The sequence below is a fragment of the Cupressus sempervirens genome, chromosome 2, assembly GCF_028749045.1.
Source record: "Cupressus sempervirens isolate cs-2001-9-10 chromosome 2, ASM2874904v1, whole genome shotgun sequence".
In the NCBI taxonomy this organism is placed as follows: domain Eukaryota; kingdom Viridiplantae; phylum Streptophyta; class Pinopsida; order Cupressales; family Cupressaceae; genus Cupressus; species Cupressus sempervirens.
This window is the reverse complement of record NC_143119.1, coordinates 115,825,536-115,850,305: the sequence shown is the minus strand read 5'-3', so window position 1 is coordinate 115,850,305 and position 24,770 is coordinate 115,825,536. Positions and strand designations below refer to the sequence as shown.

General features: G+C 36.7%; 1 protein-coding gene across 1 annotated transcript; it reads right to left on the bottom strand.

The window, feature by feature from the left end:
- Positions 1-14,313: 14,313 nt before the first annotated feature.
- Positions 14,314-24,483, bottom strand: LOC149571291 (alpha-xylosidase 1-like). The gene is made up of 4 exons (XM_089812846.1): positions 23,660-24,483; positions 21,770-22,428; positions 19,564-19,794; positions 14,314-16,143 (listed from the first exon to the last, which is right to left on the bottom strand). Exons 1-4 carry the CDS (start codon positions 23,869-23,871, stop codon positions 14,489-14,491), a joined length of 2,757 nt encoding a protein of 918 aa, XP_089668972.1. The 5' UTR covers positions 23,872-24,483; the 3' UTR covers positions 14,314-14,488.
- Between the last annotated feature and the right edge of the window lie 287 nt (positions 24,484-24,770).

Sequence of the window (24,770 nt, the reverse complement as noted above, 5' to 3'; positions counted from 1 at the left end):
CAGTTGTTCATATTTGCCAATGGCATCCCTGCATGGTCGGTGTATCCTTGCTTAATTTCTTAAAGTAAACCTTTCGGTGATTATTAAATCCAAAATCATTTGCATTATGTGACTAAACCTGTGAGCCTGTCTGTGCATTTAAAGGTTTGCATTTATCATGAAAGATGTTAAGGAATTTTTGTGATTTTGGGTTTTCGGGCTTTGTTTTTATTAATTTTAATTCTTTGTAGCTTTGCCATAGATGAATTCCTATTAATAGGAATAGCTAGTTTTCATTTGGGTCAATTCGATATTTAACTAGGTTGGTTGGTCATTTACCCTAATCGATTATGCACTCAAAAAGTGAATAAGTATTGAAAGAAGAAATTAAAATTCCTCACTTCTCACTTTTGGAAATTGAGAATTTGTGAACTTTTTCCAAAATCCTCTTCTAGAGGATTACATTTCTATTTGTTATGAGAGTTGAGAGCATGGGATCTTCGCGAGGTCAGTCTCATTGGATCTGACTTGGGGAGACCTTGTTGTGTCATGATTTTCGACAACTACTATAGGTTATTTATTTTATTGTGTTGTTTATTGTTTTAGCCCCTTTTGTTGTCAAGTAGGGCTCTCCCATTTTCTTGTTTCAGCTTAGTTTCTGGTAGTTGTATGTTAGGAGGCTGAAAACTAGTGTTCCCCTCCATTTCTATTTGTCGGTTCAACCAATTGGTTGGGTATGAATGTTTTCTCTGTTTTTGGGATGAGGGTTTGGGATTTCGCACCATTATGCTAGTTGTTTTTGCATATAGTGTTTGAACTTGAATTTTATTGGATTTTTGCAACTTTTGTACCAAAAGACCAAATGGGTTTTAATTTTGAAGTTTTCCAATTTTGAGGTTTTTACCTCATTTTGTGTTCCACCTTGTTTTCTTAGGTTTTCTTGGCATAATGCTGGTCATGGACTTGGATCATCCATTGGGATGTCGATTAGATCATTGTTGCACTTTTATGTTGCATTGGGATGTGTGTTGCATCTATCCTCCCGAGCTTGTTTTTGATTGAGTGATATTTTGCTTGCGTTCTCATCTAGTCCTTGTGTTATGATCTTCATGATGGTGGTGCACCACACACGAGCACATGTGCATGCATTTATCAATTGACTTGCAACGCCTGATCTTTCGTGGTACTTCTAAGAGTTATGATCATTTGGGGTTGTGTTGGGAATATGCATGCTTATGAGCACTCATTGTTGGATGAGCATGGGTAGGGTAGGGTAGCATATGGAGGGGGCTTCTATCTCATAGCTTGGTGATCATTGTGCCTAGAGGGTTGGCAGAGGAAGTTTTAATCAAGTGATAACTAAATAAAACAGATAATAAAATGTGTGAGCACCCGATTAAGTTTGAGGACATGGTGCGAGAGCCTTTCGTTGAGGAGTTGAACCACACAATCTGAGCTTGGGCTTTCTAATGCCAAGCGACTCTCCATGATGTCAGCCCCTACATAGTAACACATTAATTGTCTGACTAGGACCTATTGTACTTTCATGGTCTCACAATCTTAGTTATAGTCCTCTTACTCTTTCGTGTGAGTGTTAGCCATGGATGTTTTCTTTATGTGAGTGTGATTGGGTCATTATCTCCATCAGCACGGCGAGAGTGGACCTACGAGTTTCATGTGGTTGGGAGGCGTAGCTACCTATACCACTACTGGGGACTGGTGTACAAAGACAGTCTATTGTTCTAGTGCGACCATTGCTTGATGTTTTCACTTGACACTTCGGGTTCTAGAGTAGGCTTTCTTGTGCTTTACGCACTCATTGGAATGCTTGGATATCATGTTTAGATGATGTTAGTTATTTGAAGCATTCCCTTATTATGATGTTTAGCATAGAATTTAGATGATGTGATTTGATTGGTTGGAATATCTAATGCTTTACTTTTTAGCATGTTAGATATCCTTATTCTTATGATGTAGTACATCTTAGTAGTGACGTCCTCATAAGACAACTTCAATGATGTGGTCGGTAGTTTGGGATGTTACGTGCGGGGGATGTCTAGGACCTTCGTTGCTCATGATGAAATTATGGTTGGGAGAAATTGTACATGATTTTTTTTATTCTTGTACATTGCAATGTTGCTTCTATACATTGTGATGTTGCTTTCAGTACATTCTTTTATTGCTATGGTTCAGATGGCTAGATGTAGTTTTTGTCTTGCAGTAATAGTGTTCGAGTGTCTATGCCTCAATTTGTGGATCTAGTACTCCCCGGTGTGGAGGAACTTCATTTCTTAGCTTTTTACCTTAATGTTTTTTGGCTTGCTAATTTGTTTCTATAAGAATTTGGCTTAGGCCAGAATTCACCCAAGAACAAAAGAACTCAACAATAGCACACAGTAGACCAAAATAGGCAGAGTATGATCAGAATGATGATATTCATTCAATAATGGATAAAACCAACATATTCTGAGTACACTAGGAGTGCCTGAATATAAAGGCCTCAGGAGAGCTTCTAGAATGCCTAGAAGTTAGCACCATGACATGTCATACAACTAGGCACATGTCCACCAGATATGGATTATCCTCCATTAAGCACGAGAATAAGTGTGATGATGTGAGGATAAGACTACAATGGTGTAGCGCGGAAATCAGTGGAGTAGACAACATGTGCTAAATGAGGAGTGCGGAAAACTGTGTTGTCATCATGACAACAAGTGAATGATGCATACTCCTGTGTTGTAGACACCATGTGCCTAATTAGAGTTGCGTAACTCAATGAGAGTTCACAAACTCCTAAGTGTCTCACCTAAAATAATAATAAAATAATGCAAAATAATTAAATAATGCATTAACCTAAGTAAAACTTAAGTAAGTGTAATAAGTAAATACTTATTTACACCAACACCCCCCCTTAAGTGCAAGTTAGGGGAATGCCCTTAAGCTTATGCAATCTAGGATGAAAATGCAAGATGGGTCCTGACTACTAGGCCATGTTAGGTACCCATGTACATAATGATATGCAATCTCCCATAAAGCGGGGAAAGAGGGAAAACCTCATGGGAAAAACCCTCCCCCAAAAAAGAGAGATAGATAGGATGCATGGATGGATGGAGTAATCAAGACCCCCCCATTATGACATACATCCAATATATACATAAGAGAATGAGAGAAGGAAGAGAGACAGAATGAGCTCCCCCCCCCCCAAAGAAGAATGCCGAACAGTGAATGCTCCAGTAAAGAAGTTGATCCAAGACTGCAGAATGATGTTCCTCCCCTTAGGAAGAAACAATGCCAAGGGTACAAATGAGACGCTTCCGCTGTGTGTGGAAAGAATCCCATGGATAAGTGATGTCTCTGAAACCTGCTCAACTGGCTGAAGAACCTGTCCCAAAGAACTGTCTGTCCCTGCAATTGATGAAGAACCCTGCTACAACTGCTGATCATAAGTATCCACATTCACTTCAACCTGTAAGGATCGATCATGTAGAGAATGAACAAGAGAGTCTGAAACTCTCGTGACAACTGAAGAAGGTAATTCTACATCAAGAAGAAGAGGCAGATCATGAATACTGTCCCCCAAATCTGTCACTGAACCTGTATCTGGAAGACTGAATGTACCCTGCTGTTCTGGACCTATCACTGTGGCGATGTATGCATGCAGACTGAACTGATGAAGTGACCTCTCACTGTATCTGTCGACAAAACTCCACGTGTCTGAAGTTGTTGAAGCACTATCGCTGGTGTCACTATCAGTTTCTACACTGTATGATGTGCGAAGAGGAGTAGAGAACAAGCTCGGAGAACTTTCCTCAAAATGTACATCCTTCTCCACAAAAATCTGATGTGTCTCAGGATCAAGAAGTCTATATGCCTTCACACTGTCTTCATAACCAATGAAAGTACAAGGCCGAGATGTCTGTGCCTTGCGACCCCTGGAAGATCTGTTTGCCCAAGCAGGACAACCGAAGACTCTGAAGTGTGTCACAATAGGTTTTCTACCACACCATGCCTCAAAAGGAGTTTTGCCATCTAAGGCGGGATTAGGAGATCGATTAAGAATGTGAGTGGCACTTGAGATTGCTTCGACTTCTAATGATGGATCTAGAGACTTGGCATGAATCATGCAACTTGCCATAGACTTAAGAGTTCGGATCCTCAAAGCTGCAACATCGGTCTTATGCGAATTGAATGCTGAAGGAATCTGAAGATCAATGCCCTCATGTCTACAAAAATCCTTAAGTCTTCTGTTCACATCCATGTTTCCATTGTCCATGCGGAGTACTTTGATGGCCTTTCTGGATTATCGTTCTACATGAGCCTTGAAGTCTAGAAATGCGTCCAAAACTTCACCCTTACTATGCAGAAAGTAGACCCAAGTGAACCTTGAAAAGTCATCAACGAAGGTAAGTATGTAGCGACCCTGGTTGAATGCAAAAGGACCTGCTAATACCATGTGAACCATTTGAAGAACACTTGTTGCTCTAGAAGACTTCCCTCTTTGTAACTTCCCCTCTGGATGCATATCCACTAAATCTGATGAACACTTACCCTTAGAAAAGTTGATTTGAGGTAGACCTTTGACCATTTGGTATGTGCAAAGTTGCTGAAGATAGCGATAGTCAAGATGACCATACCGCTCATGCCATAATTGCATGTTTGAATGTGATTGAGATAACAAGGCCTTTGAAGGAGTCTTGGATACAAAATGCGAGAAAGAGTACAACCTCTTGTGATCATTCACTTTCCCTACTACAACCAAGGAATTATCTTTAAGACTGTGCACTTGAACTGAGTCAAGAAGGAACTCAACTCTATGTCCATCTCCGAGGTGTGTAATTTGGTAGATTGAAAGGAGATTTGAACTTAGGTTTGGAACATAGAGACCCTCTTGAAACTCTCCATTTTCCATTTCCACATTTCCTTTTCCTTCAACTTCCATTTTGCTATCATTCCCCATGAAGATGTGTGGTACCCTTGAGCGATTCAATGAAGAAAAATCCCCCTTTGAAGAACCCATATGATATGAGGCACCTGAGTCAAATATCCATTCCCTTGAAGAGTTTGCATTTTCCATGAGTGCTTTCCCTTTGTTCTTTGAATCTGAAGAAGATCCCTTCTCCTTGGAAGCATTAGGCAATGGAACATTATGTTTCTTCATGATGTTGGTCAATTCATCAATCTTTTTAAGATAGCAATCATGCTCTTCATGACCCGTTTTCTTGCAATAAGCACACTTCTTCATCTCCTTATTATTGTTGTCCCCTTTCTTAGTGGAATTCGAGGACTTGCCTTGTTGATTGGATTGTGGTGTTGTCTTTTCTGCATCCTCAGATTTGCTCTTCCATTTCTTCTTACCCGTTCCTTTGTTTGAAGATTGTCCAGCTGAATGTTGAGAACCCTCATTGGCCACCAATGCTTTGGTTTGAGGTGATTTGAGAATCCCCATTGTTTTTAACTTCTTTTCTTCATCATCCAACAGTTTAGCATATTCATCAAAAGTTACTTTCTTGTAGGCAAACCCTAAGGTAGTCTTTGAGGTGTTAAAAGAAGATACAAATGTGGAATATTCGGATGGCAGTTTGTTGTGAATAAGATAGATCAGTCTGTCATCTTTGATAGAATTCCCACAATCAGTAAGCTTTGTCCTTAATTCATTCACCTTGATGATGAAGTCCTGTATTGAGTCATACGACTTAGGATCTAAGGAAACTAGCTCATCTTCTATTTTGAACACATCTTCTTCAGACACTTTACCATAAAGGTTTTCGAGGGTATCCCAAGCTTCCTTGGATGTAGTACATTTTATGATTTGATACATGATCTTATCATCTACCCCCAAACATATATCACCTAGGGCTTTCCTATTCATGGCTACCCATTCAGAAATTTCACTTGTTGATTCATTATCACCTGCTGGTTTAGGAAGAGTACCATCTACATATTGTGAAACTCCGTTATGCATTAAGTGATACAACATTTTTATAGACCACGTAGCATAGTTATGAGGAGTTAACTTAGGAAACTTAAAGTTGCCCATGATGCAGAAAAATGAAAGAAATTTGCAGAAAAGAGAGAACACAACACCAAGAATAAACCCCCTTTTCACTAAATCAAGAAACCCCCCCAAAATAGATGCTTTGGGCACTTTATCAGTAGTGCGATTACAATGGGCCACTTGCCAATTTTGGCCTTTGTGGACTTTTGATTTTGCTTGTTACAACTTCTCAATAGAGTATAAATCTGAAACTTTACAATGTGCTACAAAACTGAAGCATTACAAAGCAAAGAAAGGCCCTATTCTGAAAGTAACAATTTTGTCCACACAAAACTACAATCTGATGCTAGATCTGGAAGGTAGACTAAAAAATATGCACTTTCAAAAAAAACAGAACCTGTTTTCGACTCCAGATGTGCCCGTAGGAGCAATTGAAGTTGCAAAATGCAGGATTATTCAAGTACAGTCGATAAAAAATGCAAATTTTGAAAAATCCATGCACCAAAACCAAAAAATAGCTGCACCACTAAAAAATTTAGAAAATTTTACCCAATTTCAAAAAAAATGGCACCTGATTTGGAGTCCGGATGTGTGAGTTATGGCCTCTTGAAGTCGGACTACCAAAACCAAAATCAATTTGGTGAGGGGTTGCACTAGCAAAGGATGGGGTTAAATTTGACGGTCATACGGCCGTCGCAGCAGTTGAAAAATGGCCTGAGAGGACGTCCAGATGGGCGTCAATTTTAGTCTTAGGAAATGATGGCATCAACAAGAATTTCGGCCACTTGGATGACGTGGACGTCCGTACTGTACGTATCATACAAAATTTGTAGACGTGTATAGGCCACGTGTGTACGATCGTTCGGCGTGGACGCTGACGCAGCTGTCGATTGGATCCGATGTGGCACGGACTGTACCGATGCAGTCATTGTCTACGTGGGCGAGTAGCAGATCGCCACGTGGCTTACGGATTGGGCGACGTGGACTGTTCCTCAAACCACTGAAAGTCTTTTTGCTTTTCCGCAGACGGAGTTTGGTGAGCAGTCGTGCCGAGATTTGGAATGTCGCCGCCGAGTGTGAACTGCCGACGACAAGATTAGTTGGAATGATCCCACATTGGTGGGTGTTGTAACTTCGCGCTTTTTAAAAGAAATGCGTCGCAACGTTAAAATAAACAATAGTGCTCACCGTTGTTTGCTGGCCGCCGGTGAGGTGAGTTGTGCCACCGAAAAGGTAGTTGGGGTCGGGTTTACAGAGTACGGCCTTGTTGATTAATAACTCTGCGAATATATATCCGACCACAAAATAGCGACCGGGGGTTGATAGCCCGGCTTGCTAAAAAATTTCTCTGCTAATGTGTATAAAAAATTCCGAAAAAAACCAAATTCAAAAAATACAGAGACAGATCTGAAAATAAAATAAAATAATCAGATCAAATTAAATCATACCCAATTTGCAAATCGGTGCCTTCGGGTGCCGGTTTGCAAAAAAAATTTGCCTCGCAATCAACTTTCACCTAATATAGTCGAGTTTATAGTCAATCTTCGTCGATTCAGCGCTCCGGACGCAATGGAGAGGTCAGATCTGGCTCTAAACGCTCCCAATTTTTGCGGATCCTCCGAAATTGATGTGTTGAAGCATGAAAGGTCTCAAACGGCTACGTGATGAGAATCCTCCTCAGCTCTGATACCATGTAAGAATTTGGCTTAGGCCAGAATTCACCCAAGAACAAAAGAACTCAACAATAGCACACAGTAGACCAAAATAGGTAGAGTATGATCAGAATGATGATATTCATTCAATAATGGATAAAACCAACATATTCTGAGTACACTAGGAGTGCCTGAATATAAAGGCCTCAGGAGAGCTTCTAGAATGCCTAGAAGTTAGCACCATGACATGTCATACAACCAGGCACATGTCCACTAGATATGGATTATCCTCCATTAAGCATGGGAATAAGTACGATGATGTGAGGATAAGACTACAATGGTGTAGCGCGGAAATCAGTGGAGTAGACAACATGTGCTAAATGAGGAGTGCGGAAAACTGTGTTGTCATCATGACAACAAGTGAATGATGCATACTCCTGTGTTGTAGACACCATGTGCCTAATTAGAGTTGCGTAACTCAATAAGAGTTCACAAACTCCTAAGTGTCTCACCTAAAATAATAATAAAATAATGCAAAATAATTAAATAATGCATTAACCTAAGTAAAACTTAAGTAAGTGTAATAAGTAAATACTTATTTACACCAACAGTTTCCTCATGCGAGAGTGCAAAAGTTTGCATGGTGTGTTGAGTTTCCTCACACAGTTTATAGTACCTCCTCGTGCAAAACTCCACACCAATTAGGGGGTTTTGGCTGCTAGGCCAAGCATTTCCTCACGTGATTTGGTGCATTTCCTCATGCAAGAGCATATCCTTGTGTGGTGTGTTGTACTTCCTAGCATGAAATTCTATTAGTTGTGTTCCTTGCATGAAAAAAGGGGGCATCTCCACTAGTTTTCGGGGAACACAATTTGGTGTTTTAAGTACCCTTTGGGTTTTCTTAATTTTACATGCTTTGATAGATGTAAGATTCTTTGTTCTATTGTTGTCTTTGGTCTTCGTTTCTCTATTTGAATGTGTCAATTTGGTAGTAGTGTTTGGAGATTTGTTGGTTGTTGGGATTATGGTTAAGTCTTCCGCTGTGATCTTTGTGATCCTCATATGTTGAGTGTCATGTACATCCATACTTGTTTAAAAAAATATTATCTTGGCTTTTATTAAATCCTTCTTCCAAGGATCTCTAAGCGGGGCATTACATTTATGACAACTATGTTTTCTCATAAAACTATTCAATTACTTGAAATTTGCAGTAGTTTAAAACAATGGATGCCTTTGAAAAATAACTTTAAATTTGCTTGAGTCAAAGGTTTTTTCCCCCTTCTAGTTTCAAGATGAGAAGTTGCTTCCTTGGAACATAATAAGAGAAGTTATACTCTGTAGAAGACAAAATCAGATATGTAAAACAATCTCCATTGATGCCCCTCAATTCTCCTTAAAGGTTAATACCCTTCATATTTCTTTTAGTAAAAAGTTAATTGTAACTGTTATCTTTCTTTAAATAACATAGCTTAATATTTTTCCTTTTGTTAAGTATCTTGAAGAATAATGGTGGTAAGAGGAGGCATTAAGACTGTGATACGTGGGATAAGAAACCCACTACTATGTAGGGTAAAATGATACCTTGAGTGTAAAATTAAGGAGGGGGAATATCAATGTAATAGTATCACATTGCATAGATATAAACTTAAACCTAAAGTTAAAAAATATGAACAAGAATCTATATCGAAGTAATTTCAAATTAACAGTGTTTGTATCTTTTATACTACATAAAACTATTGAACTATACGCTAGCAACAAGGAAACTAATCTCCTTTCTACTTGATGATAGAGAATAAGAATACCATTTCATAAAGCATGTTGTATACAATAGTTCTTAAATATCAATAAAAGAAGAGTTGTTTTGGGCATTCCTTGGAAGCATACAATTTGAAAATATATGTCAAATTTAATTACATATTTTCTGATAAACTGTTATAAATTGTGCAATTAAGAATCAGTCAAGTGTATGTCTCACTTATGCATTATGAATCTTATAGTTATGAAATTCTAACTCGATGTGTCTAGTAAGACCATCTAGCTTGTTATATTCTTTGATTCATCACTTTCGTATATCTTCAAGGAGTTTGTAGTGATCCTGTATTAGGTAGGGGATATCGATGGCCCTGCCAAGTGAAATATTCAATGTTAAACTAGAAGAAAACAATGTTATGTAGTGATTACTCTATGACATCTATAAAATGAAATCATTATTATTTGGGGAAGCTCTTGATTGGGCCAAGCACTCCAATCAAAATGTTTGTATGTTCTTATTGGACTTTGAAAAGGCTTATGATAGAGTAGACTGGAGTTTTACCACTATGATGCTTGAGGTTTTTGGTTTCCTGCCTTTCTTTTGTAAAATTGTTCAAATGCTTCTTAAAGATGCTCATGCCCATGTCGACATTAACGGTTTGCTCTTAGCCTCCTTTCTCCTGGGCAGATCCATTAGACAAGGTTGTCTACTTGCCCCTGCCCTCTTTGTGATTGCTTTTGACGCTCTCTTTTACATTCTTAGGGATAATTCTTTATGCCCTAGGGTCAAAGGTATCAACCTCCCTGATAATAAGGAAATTATTAACTATCAGTTTGCTGATGATACTTCTTTATTTCATGAAGCTTCGGAAGCTAATTTTGAAGCCATGATCAATAAAATTAATTTCTTCTGTAAAATTTTGGTAGCTTGTTTATCTTAGTCTAAATCTATCTGTCTTGAATGGAAAGATCAACCTCCAGACTTATTTGATAAATTCAGGTTCCAATGGGGAGACCCCTGTAAAATTGCTAAATACTTGGGTTTTCCTTTCTCCATAGAGCCTTCTTTGAAAGAAATGTGGAGTTGGGTGAAGGAAAAAATCCATAATAAACTTAATAAATGGCACAATAGATTTCTATATCTTGCTAGTAGAATCCAAGCGTGCCAGAAAATTCTTTCTTCATACAATATTTATCATGCTTCTACCTGGATGTTCAATGACTACCAGGTATTGGAAATTTAGAAAGCCATCTGCAATTACCTTTGGTCTAATGGGAAAGGGAACAAAAAGATTCATTCAGTTAAATGGGAGTGATACCATATAAACAAACTCCTTGGGGGATTAGGGCTTAAGGATCTCAAACTTAGTGGTCTTGCTTTGGCCTCTAAATGGATCTTTCATGCTTTGGAGGGAGATGATCCATGGAAAATTCTAATTAGAAATAACATTGAAAGGGGCTACCCCAAGAAAGCCAAATTCTGGAAAAAAATCTTACTCTAAGTGATCTGATTTGTGGTGATTTTCCTATCATGGTTCAAGGTTTGGTTATATTCAAGTTCATTTGGAAAGCCTAGAATCATGTTAGGTAATTCATTAAGAACAAAAATTTCCATGGTGAAAGATCCATCTGGTGGAACCTTAAGTTGGGTAATAAACCCCTTGCTCTTACACAAGGATGCTCTGCCAAGCACTAGGCCGCCTGTGGGATCAAACAATTTATTGATATTTTTGAAAATAATAAACTTATCCTATGGGAGGAGTTAAAAAGTAAATTTAGCATGCCTAACTCCTATGGGAGGAGTTAAAAAGTAAATTTAACATGCCTAATTGTCAAAAGAAAACCTATGATATGATTATCAAAGCTAGTAAGCACATTCCCACTAATTGCCATGTTGATTCCAACAACTATCTAAAAGTTAAATGGTTGGATGGGACCATCATCACCAAGCTAAAAGCTAAGAATATTAATTTTTTTATTAATCATAGTGAATCTATTATCAATCACATTAATAAAATATGGTACACTAATCTGGATGTTTCCTCTTGGAAGAAATTATTTGATAAGCTATGGAAAAGTTCAATTGATCTTAAAATTAAATGTTTTAGATGGCTTCTTATTCTGGATAAGCTTCCTATTAGGAACAATTTCTCTAATATTAATTATTGAAGCATTTGCAAAACCTTGAAAACAAGAAGACATATATTCTTTGATTGCAGCTTTGCTAAAGAGGTTTGGTTGATGTTTGGTATCTCTATCCCTTCTAATTTCAACATTTTTGAAATTATTATTGGTTTTATTAGGAATGCTAAAAAGGACACTAACATGTTTTGGAACATTCACTCATCTAACATTTTGTGGCAAATTTGGAAATGCAGAAATGAGGAAAGGTTTCAAAACATTCCCAGATTGCTTACTTTGTCTTTTCGAAGTCTCACCCATTTAAAAATTTTCTTGCAAGTTCAAAATATTATGAAAGTTGACAAAGCTAAATTCAAAAGACTCCTTGAAGATTGTCATGCCACTTTTTGCACCAACGAAGTGAACAATGGGTACTTTCGAAAACTACACATGGACAACATTCAGACTTTCAATGACACTATTAACCTTCTCAGCAAGGAAATCAGAAGAAATAACCATGGTACTACCGGGGAAATGATCTATATGCTTAAACAGATTCAAGAACAAAAAAGCATAGTCTGGATGGAAGGCTCTTTGGGCTGGACTGCCTGGGTTGATAGTTTTGAAGATGTGCTCCACTAGTTGGGATTGTCTCTCTTTTTGGGATCTTTATAATTATCAGTTGGTTATCTCTGGTGTGAGGCTAGGCCTCTTGTGATTATGTTTTGATACTCTATGATTCCTTTTTGTAACTTTGAACTCCTTATATATATATATATATATATATATATATATATATATATATATATATATATATATATATATATATATATATATATATATATATATAATCATTATTATTTGAATACTTAATAGTTGGAATAAGCTAAATAGAAATATCCTCTACCAATAATATCTCAAGCATTGTGCCCTAAAAGATAATTTGGCTTACATAATCATCTCAATATGCCTATGCTATTTGAAAAATTCCATCTTCGTAATAGGCAACAATTACTTCCGCAAAATGACTTTCTCTGATATGGGAACAATTTCTTTGATATGGGAACTTACCTCACACTGCTATGATTTTGATTTTAGTGCATTTCTCTTAACTATCTTGCTACATCTTCGTTATCTGTAAAGTTGTTGATAACTCTATGAAATGTTAAACGTCTCGACATTTATCAATGCAAATGACACATTGCTAGAGGAGACAAGCTTCTTGGGATCCTTGTTGTTGGGCTTAAGGAGGGAGGACCAATTGGTTGATGCAAATAGGTCCCTATTTTGTCATGACGCTAAGAAATTTTCATTCCACACAATGAAAGAATGCCTTCCAACAAGAAGCCTACCGAAAAGTGTGCAAAAACCTCTAGCTATTATGTGAGAAAGAATCTTATTGTCATGCCTAGGTGCTTTGAATTTTGATATTGCAATCTCTCTTACATAGAGGTTTCTAAGCTCACCCTCTATATAATTTCTATTTTTTCAATTTATTTTTAAAAATCCATTTTTTGTATATGGATTCATGAGAAATCATGTTATTCATATTGATTACTCACTAATCTTCTAACTACTTTCATTTTTATTTGTTCAATTTCTCGATTAATCATGCAATTCTCATTTGTGTTACTAACACTTTATGTTGTCAAAACTAGGTCATTGAAGTGTTAATGCATCTAGGGCTAACAAAAAAACATGCACATGACTTTGAAATATGTTTACATCCATGCATTCCAATACCAACTATGTAAAGGTGAAGTCAACCACCCAAGGCATAATTAGCATAACCAAAGTAGTTCAAAGTTGGTCCACGCAGTGCATTGTTCAGATGTTATTAGTCCAATCTACTATGGTTATATGTACCTCCTAAAAAATAATGTGTGGCTATAGCTTATCAAATTGACTCTTGTTTTTACTCAAAAGGAGGTCATTTTGTACGAGTCTAAATAGAGGGGTTCAATGCACTAGTCACATTTATCACATGCAAGGCAACCAATGACTCCTCCGAGATTTTCCTAGTATTATTTACTACCATTCCTTCATGATAGGGTCTTCCACTGCAACTTTATTGTTTTTCCATGTGTAATCACCCTCAATGGATCATTGTTCCTTGTAACAAGGGTTTCTTGCTCTTTTTTACGTAATGTTAATACAATTTTTTTTGATTGAATAAGTTCATACATATACACATACTCATCGCACATTTTCTTGTGCTCCCCCACCTTAGACAGCTGTTGTTTTAGGTTAATAGATTGTTTGAAGCCGAGAGTTTTGCAGTCAGTCAAATGAAAAATGAAAATATACAAGTTAAAAATTTATGTTCATTTTTGCCCCCATTTCGTCAGGAGTATACAAGAATGTGAAACATAGATATGGCGTGTGGATTGTTTTCCTGTAGATTATTTTGTGTACTTTTTAACATATGGTGGAGTAAAAGGAAACAACCAATTAATTGTCTTGTGAAAAAAGAAAATCAACCGGCGAATGGGGCAGTGCCTGGCGGGATGTGTGTTTCTCTCCCATTGAATACCTTCAAACGTTTCGAAAAAAGTAAAGCTTCCCTGATGCTCTCGGTAAGGGAAAGTCAATTTTGGAAAATAGCTGATCCTTTGTTTATTCGTAGCCAGCATCTCAGTTTTATAAGCTATTTATAAGCTGACTCCTTTGCTATGGTTCATAGCAGGAGCTAAACAAAACAGTTCGTTCTTTGATTTTAGTCAGCATTTAACATTTATAATCAATTAGTTTGAACAGTCCAGTCATATGTTATGAGTGAAAAAATATCAAAGAACATTTCATCCATTGAAGATATTTGGTAAGTGGCATCAATTAGAATTTATTGATGATTCTAGACAATTGAAGAAACTGACTTATTCCTGATAAGGAATAATTGGGTGCACCAATACAATCTCTGACCAATCAATAACTTTCAAGCCATTGGTGGGGTATCATGTAGCAAGCTTATATCTTGCCAAATAAGAGTCTTCTACTTGTTACTAGGAGTAACAGTCCATGACAAATCAAAATCTTTTCCTACAGGCAGAGCCAATCCGCTCAACTCCAGAGCAGTGTGTCCAACATGATTGCTGTCCCTTTTACTTGAAAGCGAAGAAGAATAAGTAAATTCAAAAGCCGATGAAGAATAAAGCTTTCCATCAAGAGAAAAATCTGATACTGAAGAATGAGCTGAAGAGGAATGTCCCAACACCATGATCCTCTCCACAATCCACCCTTGATCCAAGGCAAATTGCCCCATCTGAACCTCTGTCCAAACCCTAACTTTCTTCCCATCAGACTCACCATACAACTTCACATAAGTAGACTTCCCATTCTCCAACCTCATATCCAAATCCTCACCTCCATCAAGATACAAATCCCCTTGCGCATTACCTCCACTGGACTCAAACCCCAATGGAAACGCAACCACCAGAGTGAAAGGAGTCATCCTAGCCACTTTACTAGTATACCCACCTTGTTGCATGGGCAAAATGAACCCCTGGTAAACATGAACATTAATGGTATCTGTGGGAGCATCCAGTGTAACATACTCACCCTTGGACATTAGAGCCTGGGACATATCATTCAAACTATACCAACTCCCCTTGGGGAAATAAGCACTCACCTTGGTAGTTAAATTGTGCAAAACGGGGCTCACAAGAACCCCAGCCCCCACCATCATCTGAGTACCAATACCATAAGTAGTCTCATCCTCTGCAAAAGAGAAAAACAAGGGCCTAGCAATGGGAGCCCCGGTCATATGGGCGCCATAGCCAAGAGTATAGAAATAAGGCAAAAGCTTGTACCTTAACCCCAAGGCCTTCCTTGCTGATTTGGCCACAGAATCCCACAGGTAAAGCTCTTGCCTCTTGCTGGCCTGATTGGAATGATCTCTACTGAATGGATAAAAAGCACCCAATTGAATCCACCTCCCGCAAAGCTCCTCACCAGTTCCCCCAGTCTCATCCGGATAAAACCCACAAATATCAGATCCCACCATTGGCATCCCAAACATCCCAAAGTTGAGAATTGTGGAGATTGAGCGCCTGAGGTCCTCCCATGTGGCCTTGTTGTCACCAGTCCAATGAGCCCCATATGACCCCGAGCCAACAAAAGTGGACCTAGTGAGCACAAAAGGGCGCTTATTAAGAAGATTCTTGAGGGCAGAGTGTGTGGCAATGGCCTGTGAGAAGCCGTAGAGGCTGTGGGCATTGTACTCGAGGATGCCATTGTAGTGAACGGAGCTTGTGGCAATGGTGTTGTAGCCCAATGGAGCACTTTTCCCTGAGCAATTGATTTTGTAAGGGGGGTCGTCCCAGCGTGTGTTGGTGATGTTGATGCAGTCCAGGCAGCATAACCATCCCTGAGGGCCTGGACAAGGGCGGTTCTTTGGGATTGTGCATTTTCCGGTGCAGAAGTTGGAGACCTCGTTCATGTCAATCCATAGGCCGTCTACAGGAACCATTTTGTGGAAGCGGGAGATTTCATCTGCCCAGAAAGATACTGTTTTAGGGTTTAGGAAATCGGGGAAATAGACGGCTCCCGGCCATACTTGGCCCATGAAAGGTTGTCCGTCGTGCTTTATGAACACGTCTGCTGCCATTCCTCGCTGGAAGACGCCGTATGTCTGGTTTACATTGATCCCTGCAGTCAGAGAAGAGGAGAAAAAATCAGAAATTTTTTTCATGTGTTGATGGCAATCTAAAAAATTAAGAAAATGCATTTGTGAAAGAAAAAGTTTAATTGAGGGCTTCTGGGAAATCAGGATTTCTTCTCTTCCAACTTTTTTTGTTATATTGATGGCAATCCCAAAATGAATTCCTAACACAATTATATTTAAAAATCTAAACAAATCAGCAAAAACAGTTTCAGACACTATTATTTTTCTGGAAAAAATCACTTTTGACCATTAAATCAGACGAATATTTTAGTTAATACAAAAAACCTCAGTAATATGGGCAAGCGATTTTGTGGATCGAATTTAGTATTTCATTTAAGAGCCTATCTTGGTTTTTGAAGTAGTCTCTTGGTGCATTGTGTGCTATTTGTTTTTGCACTTCTTTTTTTGTGTTTTTCTATTTTTCTTGTCCACCTCTTTCTATCCGGTCAGGCCTGGAATTTGATGGCTTAATATAGTCATTCTATAGTTTTTTTAAATTGCTTAATTTTTTTCCTAATTGTTTCCACTAAAAAATAATTAACATTGGTAAAAGAAACTTTAAATTAGTTAAAATTAGTGAAGATTATTTGAATATATGTATTTAAGAATATTGGTAGACATCAATATTAAAGTATTTATATTTCCAAGTCATTAGATCTCATAATCATAATCATTGGGGAGATTTCATAATCATTGTTCAGTACATTGATTTTTTTTTAAAAGAAACACATTAGATTTTAATGAAATTTTAACATTTATTCATTATTTGTATTCTATGTATTGTTCTACAAAAAGTTTGAATTAAAAATAGTGTTGTGGTACTTACTAACCCTACACCTAATTGAAGCACTCTATAATGTAAAATTGTCTCATTCAAATAAACAGTAACCTATCTCTAAATGCTTTAGACTTGACTTATCAATCTGTGGACCATGAGTTTAAAATCTTGGTGGGAGACTTAAACTATAAGACATCATCATAGATCACTATCACTAATAAAAAAATGTTTGACTATCACCAATACAGTTAAAATTTCTATGATAGAACTCTAAAAATATTTAGTTAGCACTACATTTCTCATATGTAATCACGAAAATTATTTATTTATTATATTTTAAATCACGTAAACATCTATATTTACACATCCCTCTATCCCAACAAATATACAATCCCCACTAATTTTTTTAATAAAATCTTTAATATAATTGAGCTATCCTTTATTGTACCGTATTCTGTTAGATTTTACACATTTAAAAACCATTTCTAGCAAAACACTCTAGACAAACATTAACCGATTTCCTTGTCAATAATCAATTACAATTTTAAATTATACATATTTTTAAAGAGTGAAATTCTTCTGATCTGAAAGCGACCTCCACTAAAAGTAGGTGACAGATAATTTGTGTTTGTATAGATGCATGTGGACGTGCACTGAAATTAAGGAGTTGTGGGTTCCGCTAATTTGCGCATGTCACGGGCGGCTCTCTAATTGTCAAGCTGCGGTCTTGGGACCTCTTTTTCTCTTTAGTTGCTATGGCCTACCTCATTACCTATTTTAAGAAAATTGCTCAAAGTGGTTTTGATGATATTTTATGTAAATGAAAAGTGGATGACCAAATAGAAATATCCATGTCTGCCAAGGAATAAGAAGTATTTGTTATGGAAAAATTTCATAAGAAAAATTAGGCTTCACAATTATCCATCTATCTATCATCAATTAAAAAAATTAAAACTCAAAACGACCCAAAATATTCTCGCATGCTTTGATGGGAACAAAACACAAAATGCGTGGTTTGCGGATCATCAAAATTGTCCAGATGGACGGTCCACATTGGTCGCACATACAGCAACCCCACTATACGCCAGAAAGCGGGCCCCACATCGTCAAAAGATATTTACAAGGAACTTGTCCTCCACCGATCCTTCGGTCAGACAAAAAACGAAATAACCGCTGTTCTACCACATTTTTCTAAATATTCGTCAACGGAGATCCTGCCTTTATAAGCGACTAAAAACTCGTGCCGTGCGGGAATATTGTAGACATTTATCATTATAATCTCGATTCTATTTATAATAATTATTATTATGGTCTGGTTCAGAATTCTAGTCATAATTTTGTACTTAACCTTTAAACTAACCTTAAGCATAAATTTTAAATCTTTAAATTACTTTAATCCTATATTTATTTAATCCCTTTTCAAAAGGGAACTATACTACTCACTACAATTTGAATTGTAAATCTAGTCTTGATTAAATTATAAGCATAATCATAATCATAATCTTAATTTGAATTTGAATACAAACTCTAATTATGAGAGATTCTACTTCTACACCTTAACCCTAATTTTTAAACATATGTAATTCTAACCATAACCTTATTTCTAACTATGATACTACCCATGGCACAAACCATAATTCTAAACTCTTTATCTTATCCTAATCATAATACTAATGCTAACTCTATACTCTAATCTTAATAATAAAATAATATAAGATAACCTAAACATAATATTATACTATTATTATGTTATAATTACAATTTTTAAAAAACTAAAAAGTAATGTCTTTCATGTTGCCTCAACACTACTACTACCTCTATGCATGTGTCTATGCTCAAAATTAATTTTAACCATAAGTTCAAAATTATGAGACCACCTAGAGTTTTGAAGATTGAGCATGGCTAAACTATAAAAGATCATTGATTCTTATTTTTTTAATTTTATATTTATAATTTTATATTAAATGATTTATTATGAAGGCAAGATTGAATAGGGTCATGATTTTATTTTTTATCTATATATTAATATTTATTAGAAATTCAAATGAATGTGAGTACATTTCAAGAATATAAAGAAATTAAATGAGTCCATGTGATGTAACGAGTGAATACATCTCAAAAATAGAAAGGAAAGTAGTGAGGAAAATATAAATAAAATTGAGAGGAATTTCTAATATAGAAAATATTGAGAAATTAAGTCTAGACTTGAAACTTTTTTTTCCTATCAAATGAAATCATAGAAAAAATATCTAATAAATATAAACTAAAAAAATCCCCCATTTCATAATATATAAATATCTAAATACAGGAAGATTATAGTCAATTTACAAATGAATTCTGCCTCTGACTATACCAAACAAAACCCATTGCCCAACAAAACTCTTCTTTCCTTTTCTCTACAACTAAATCTGTACAGATCTCTTTAAAGAACCGCAAAAATATCTTCTAAAAGCACTTAAAAATCTACGTGGGGGCTATAAATTATTATCTTTTAAAACATTCAATCAAACCTTTAACACATTAATAATAATAAAAATGACTAACATCTGTTTCAGTTACCAACGCCTACATTGATTAAATAAAAAAACGTTCTACAAATAGAAAGAAGGGGTAAAAAATACCATACCTGGATCAATAAGGACAACATAGTGAAGACCATCAGCATGAATTCGATCGAGGAAAGGGCGCAGCTTATTTTCAGGATAATTGATGGGATCAAGAGTGAAATCTTTGGCCGCATCCATGTGATCATCATCATTCCATATAACATCCAGAGGAATTTTATATTTTTGATAGTTGTTCACAACATTTTCTACATCGGAGACATTCTTGTATCCCCATCTGCATTGATGGAAGCCTGCAAATAAACCATTATAACCATTAGTAGAACCATTTATTCATCAAAGCTCTGGTTAATGGTGACCGTCAAATTTAATGCCTTTTGAAACATGAAGTGTGTGTAGTACATACATCAGTCAAGAGGTCTTAAAATAAAATAAAATTTTCATCTATGTTCTAATGGCAGAAAAGTCTATTCTGTACTATTCAACAAATAAGACTTCCATCCTTTAGTCCCCAAGGATTTTGATCTTGTAACTTCACTTACAAAAACACACCTCTATAGTCTAATAAAGTAAATATTTTTACAATAGTTGTACTGCGGTAGTTGTAGTTATTGGTAGTTGTAGTTATTGAACGTCTTCAAATAAGTATCACACAACATTTTAAATATGATCACTTTTCTACACTTCTGTCTCACACCTTTACCATGCAAAAATCAAACATTGAACAGTTGAAATACATTAAGAAACAACAAATGCACTTTTATTTGTACTTAAATTTAACAAGGGGAAAAGACCCAATTAAGACAGGATCCATAATTGTTATGGTTTTGTCCTAGATACTTCCTAATTACTAACTTTTAAAAAACCTAAAAGATGAAAACAGGTGTGCTAATAGTCATTATTATTTAGCTTTTATGATTGGTGATTGGTCCGTTTGTACACCACTATCAGTACATTTCATAAAGACTATCAGGACATTTAACCATGAACATAGCAGTATCCTGCCAGCATTATGAAATGACACTTTTGCACTATCTCACACTTTATGATCCTAAAAGAAAAATCTGTGAATATCCAAGAATCTTAAAAAGGGACAAAATCCAACTTATAATTTAAAAGTTCAAGATAAACAAAGTTAATCCAAACAGCTTACAGCTAAAGCTACTGAAATGGGTGACATGGGTTTTTGTAAATAATTATGGAGAGCACTGACCAGAATCTGCATGGTGCAGGGCTATTGGGGTAAGAGACAGGGACCTCTGAAATGGCAGAGCCCAAACATAAAGCCAAATAACTGCTCTGACACATTCTTTGGACAAGGTAACAGTTATCCTTGGATCCAATTTGACTGGATAAACCAGATCTCGGAACCCAAAGTTGTTTCTGTCAGATTCTTTTTGCAAAAGTAGAACCATCCAATCAACATATTTCCCTCCAAAGTAAACCCATCCAATCAACATAACTCCCTCCAGCTGAACTTCAGCTTTCTCTAATCCCCAACATTTTAGGCGGTTTACTGAAATGCAAAACCTAAGCTAAAAGAAAGCTTAATAAAATTTCAGTATAACTTTAGGAAGTTTACTGAAATGCAAAATGTACGCTACAGAGAAAGCTTAATGGTATAGTATAACAATTGCACTGAGAGGCCTCTTGTTTTCATTGTTCATCATGGATCAACAGGGGCTACATGACTGAGAATCAAGCTGAATGCAATTTTCAAAATGAAACCAATGAATCAGCCTTCTTAAACTGCTTCCTTTCACGCAAAGAAAATCAATAAAATATTTTGTTATTGTTCTTACGAAATCTGCACAAAAGTTAAGACGACGGAATGATATACAAATGCCACATATAAAACCTGACTCAGATTAGACACATTTATACAAGAAAATTGCATTCTCTATTCTATACAAATCTATAAATCTGGCATTACTTCAATATTAAAAATTAGAAGCCTGCAAACCTAAAACCCTGTATCCCGCTTCAAATATTAAACAAAATGAATAACTCCAGCAAACCTAACAAATCTCCCAAAACACAGAATCCAACAAAACAACCAACCCAAAATCAAAATTACCACATTCCAATGTGAAACAAGCGTCAACTTCACCGCTCAGTATATCACATTATCATAACAGTTCAGTCAGCTGATTATTTTACTATTGCATATGATTTGTAGATTCTGAAAAATATCAAGAAACCCTAAAACCAATACAATGCTACACCAAAAAATTTGCAAAGCGGCGTATGTGGGGAATAGGGACATACCATAAGCCCAATATGGCATTGCAACCGGACGTCCAACGAGCTCAGTGTACTGCTGAACCACCTCCAATGGAGCCGAGCCTGCAAAGAAGTAGAAGTCCAGCAAACCCCCAATAATCTTGTACGTCAGCTTACTGCCAGTGTAAAACACATCCATCCCATTGCTGTTCAACAATAGAACTCCATGAGCCAAACCCCCCTTCCTTAAATCCAAATAGAAAGGATGAGAACCATATAGATCCGTGTTTAAATTGTAGGCAGCAATGTCAGTTGTATAAAGTGTATAAGCTTCATTGGGAACAATCTTAACCCCATTGGGCTGTGTGTTCTCTCCAAGCCCATACAGTGAAGCTGATGTGGGGAGGATTGTGCTGATCTCAAGATACTGATCCTTGAAAACCAAGCTGCCATAAGAGGAGTTAAATAGAACCTCTCCGTTGGATTTGCGCTTGATAGCAAATCCAAATGGATTGACTGAGCAGGAGAAGACCAACTCATTGCCTGAGAACTCCGAGAATTCAAACACCGGGTTAGTTGTTTTGGAAATCTGGCTTCCTTCTAGGGTAGGTGCTTTTGGTCTAGGAAGCATGTCATAAGGAACTTCCCATCTATTCTTCTCTGCATCCGTTATCTGAACTCTTACCCGGTCCCCTGTTTCATGCCTGCATTCGAATCTCACCTTTATCAGTCCTTTGTTCAACCAAAAGGATAATAAAAACAAAGATTAAAGATCAGAAGCAGATAAGAATCAAGGCTAGATACAATTTAAGCATGTGCAAAGAGGGGATTCATCAACATTTTGATCAGATGACATTAAAGGATCTTAGAAACAAAGATTGCAGATAAGAATCAAGGCTAGATACAAGTTTAAGCATGTGCAAAGAGGGGATTCATCGACATTTTGATCAAATGACAATGAAGGATCATAAAAACAAAGATTGCAAATAATAAGCAGATAAGAATTAGGGCTAGACACAGTTTAAGCATGTACGAAGAGGGGACTCATCAACATTTTGATCAAATGACAATAACAAAAATTACTCCTGATCATGAAGCACATCCCAATCACATCTATAACTCCACCGAGAACCATCCCTCGGCATGTTGATCTTAACTAGCATAGATGAACTAAGGTTACATTAGCAAGTAGGTCATTCCAACGAACCCAATACATCAAAATCGCCCAAACCCATGCTCAATACGTGCTTGATCAATCCAACTGACCAAATACATCAAAACCGCCGAAGTGCCGTAAAACTAAATCGGGGCATAACCTCCCATACCCAAATCAATGAAATCCTACCCAAAACGGCATGTCTATCTAACTAACTCGACCAGTAATCCACCTGCATCTGGATTTCTACGCATTACAAACCAAAATACATTTCTACAAATTTTCAAATAGGTATAACAATAAAAATCTTTCACAGACCAAATGCATAACAGAACATCCACAACCCACGATGGCTACCAACTTCAAACAGAAAACCAAAATGCATTTCTACAAACTTCCAAATGGTGATAAAAAACAACTTTTACAAACCCAATGCATAACGGAATACCCCTAACCCACCACTCCCATTAGCAAGTAGCTTCAAACAGAAAATCATGAATCAAATCCTCAACAAAGTTCAGCAGACCAGACAAACACCAGAAAGACTCAAATCCTCTGAATAAAGAGAAGATCATTTGTAAGATTCATGTTTACCAGGGTTAAACAATCTTCTCTTCGTCCATCTTCTCAACAAAGACCAAATACCAGAACACCCAAACACCAAACAATCAAATACCAGACGGAAAGATCATTTTCATAACATAATATGTTAGCCCGAATCACATTTGGAGTGAAAACCCCCAATACAAAAGCATAAGCAACAAGAACACAAACCATACTTGACATAAAGTCGAAGAGTGTGAATATCAGGACCGTATGTATCGCTATTTTTTATGAGTTCCAAGCTTCCAATCAAGCTCCCATCAGGCCCATTACCGATTGAAACAAGACGATAACCATAGCCGACCTCCTCACAATAAGCCACAGCCCAAAGACTGAAAAAAAACACCAAATTTGCACCCAGATGAGCCATTTTGGCGAATGTAGCCATCTCTGCTGCAGTACCCTGCCTCCTATATATATGAATTAATGCAAAATCGGGAGATTATGAAATTGGGGTTTGTAGTAAACCATGATTAGTCTAAGACTCTGGCACGTGAGCTTGTCGGAGTCTTATTGGCTAACGAGGATAAGGTTTTCATTCACACTTACTACGCTGATACTCATAAATTTTGCTTAAAATCTTTTTCCTTGGGTTGTTTTTATCTGTCCGGATGATAAAACTTGATTAAGCTTCGATCTTATGTTGTTTTTACTTGCTGGGTTCTAGTCCCGATGACAATGCCTTTGTTGGCTTGCTTCGATTGTATGGAGATTTGTTGAGATAAACTCCATGAAACCTTCTAAAACTCTATCAGAAACGTGCAAATTTGCAACCTCTTCCATCTTAGAGGCATGAGGCGTGGAAAACAACAGTTCAGATAAAGGATTTTCTTCTTTATAGTTTCTAAATATTGTTACTTGTAGCCCCCAATTGCGCTGCACTACATGTGGGGACTTCGTGCCTAAATTTAGGGGGAGCTGCTCATCACACTTTCACATCTATTTATCGGCTGTTTTTCTCGGTTTATTTTGGACCCCATAAAATCTTATTCATTCTTGTAACTCATTGTATTCCTTTTTATTTCTTTATAGACATTTTGTCTTATAGATGTCATAAAATCTTATCTATCCATATTCATTCATGAGATGTGTCACTCAAGCCTTTCATCTCTATCATCCTATATTTGACTACTTTGAGCGTGTTACTTATCTCTCTCACTCAATTTTTTCCACCTATTGTAAACCATTACAAGTGAATTGTGTAAAATTTAGAAAATATCAAGACTTCAAACAAAGATTTCGCAAATGATATAATTTACTAATGGGATTTATGGCATTTGATTTTAC

Excerpts from the sequence above, each read along its gene's own strand:
- LOC149571291 (XM_089812846.1), bottom strand. The coding sequence starts at position 23,871 with ATGGCTACATTCGCCAAAATGGCTCATCTGGGTGCAAATTTGGTGTTT. Across the intron at positions 22,429-23,659 it reads ACTCTTCGACTTTATGTCAA|GCATGAAACAGGGGACCGGG; the intron begins GTATGGTTTGTG and ends ATTCGAATGCAG. Across the intron at positions 19,795-21,769 it reads AATGCCATATTGGGCTTATG|GCTTCCATCAATGCAGATGG; the intron begins GTATGTCCCTAT and ends GTTTATTTGCAG.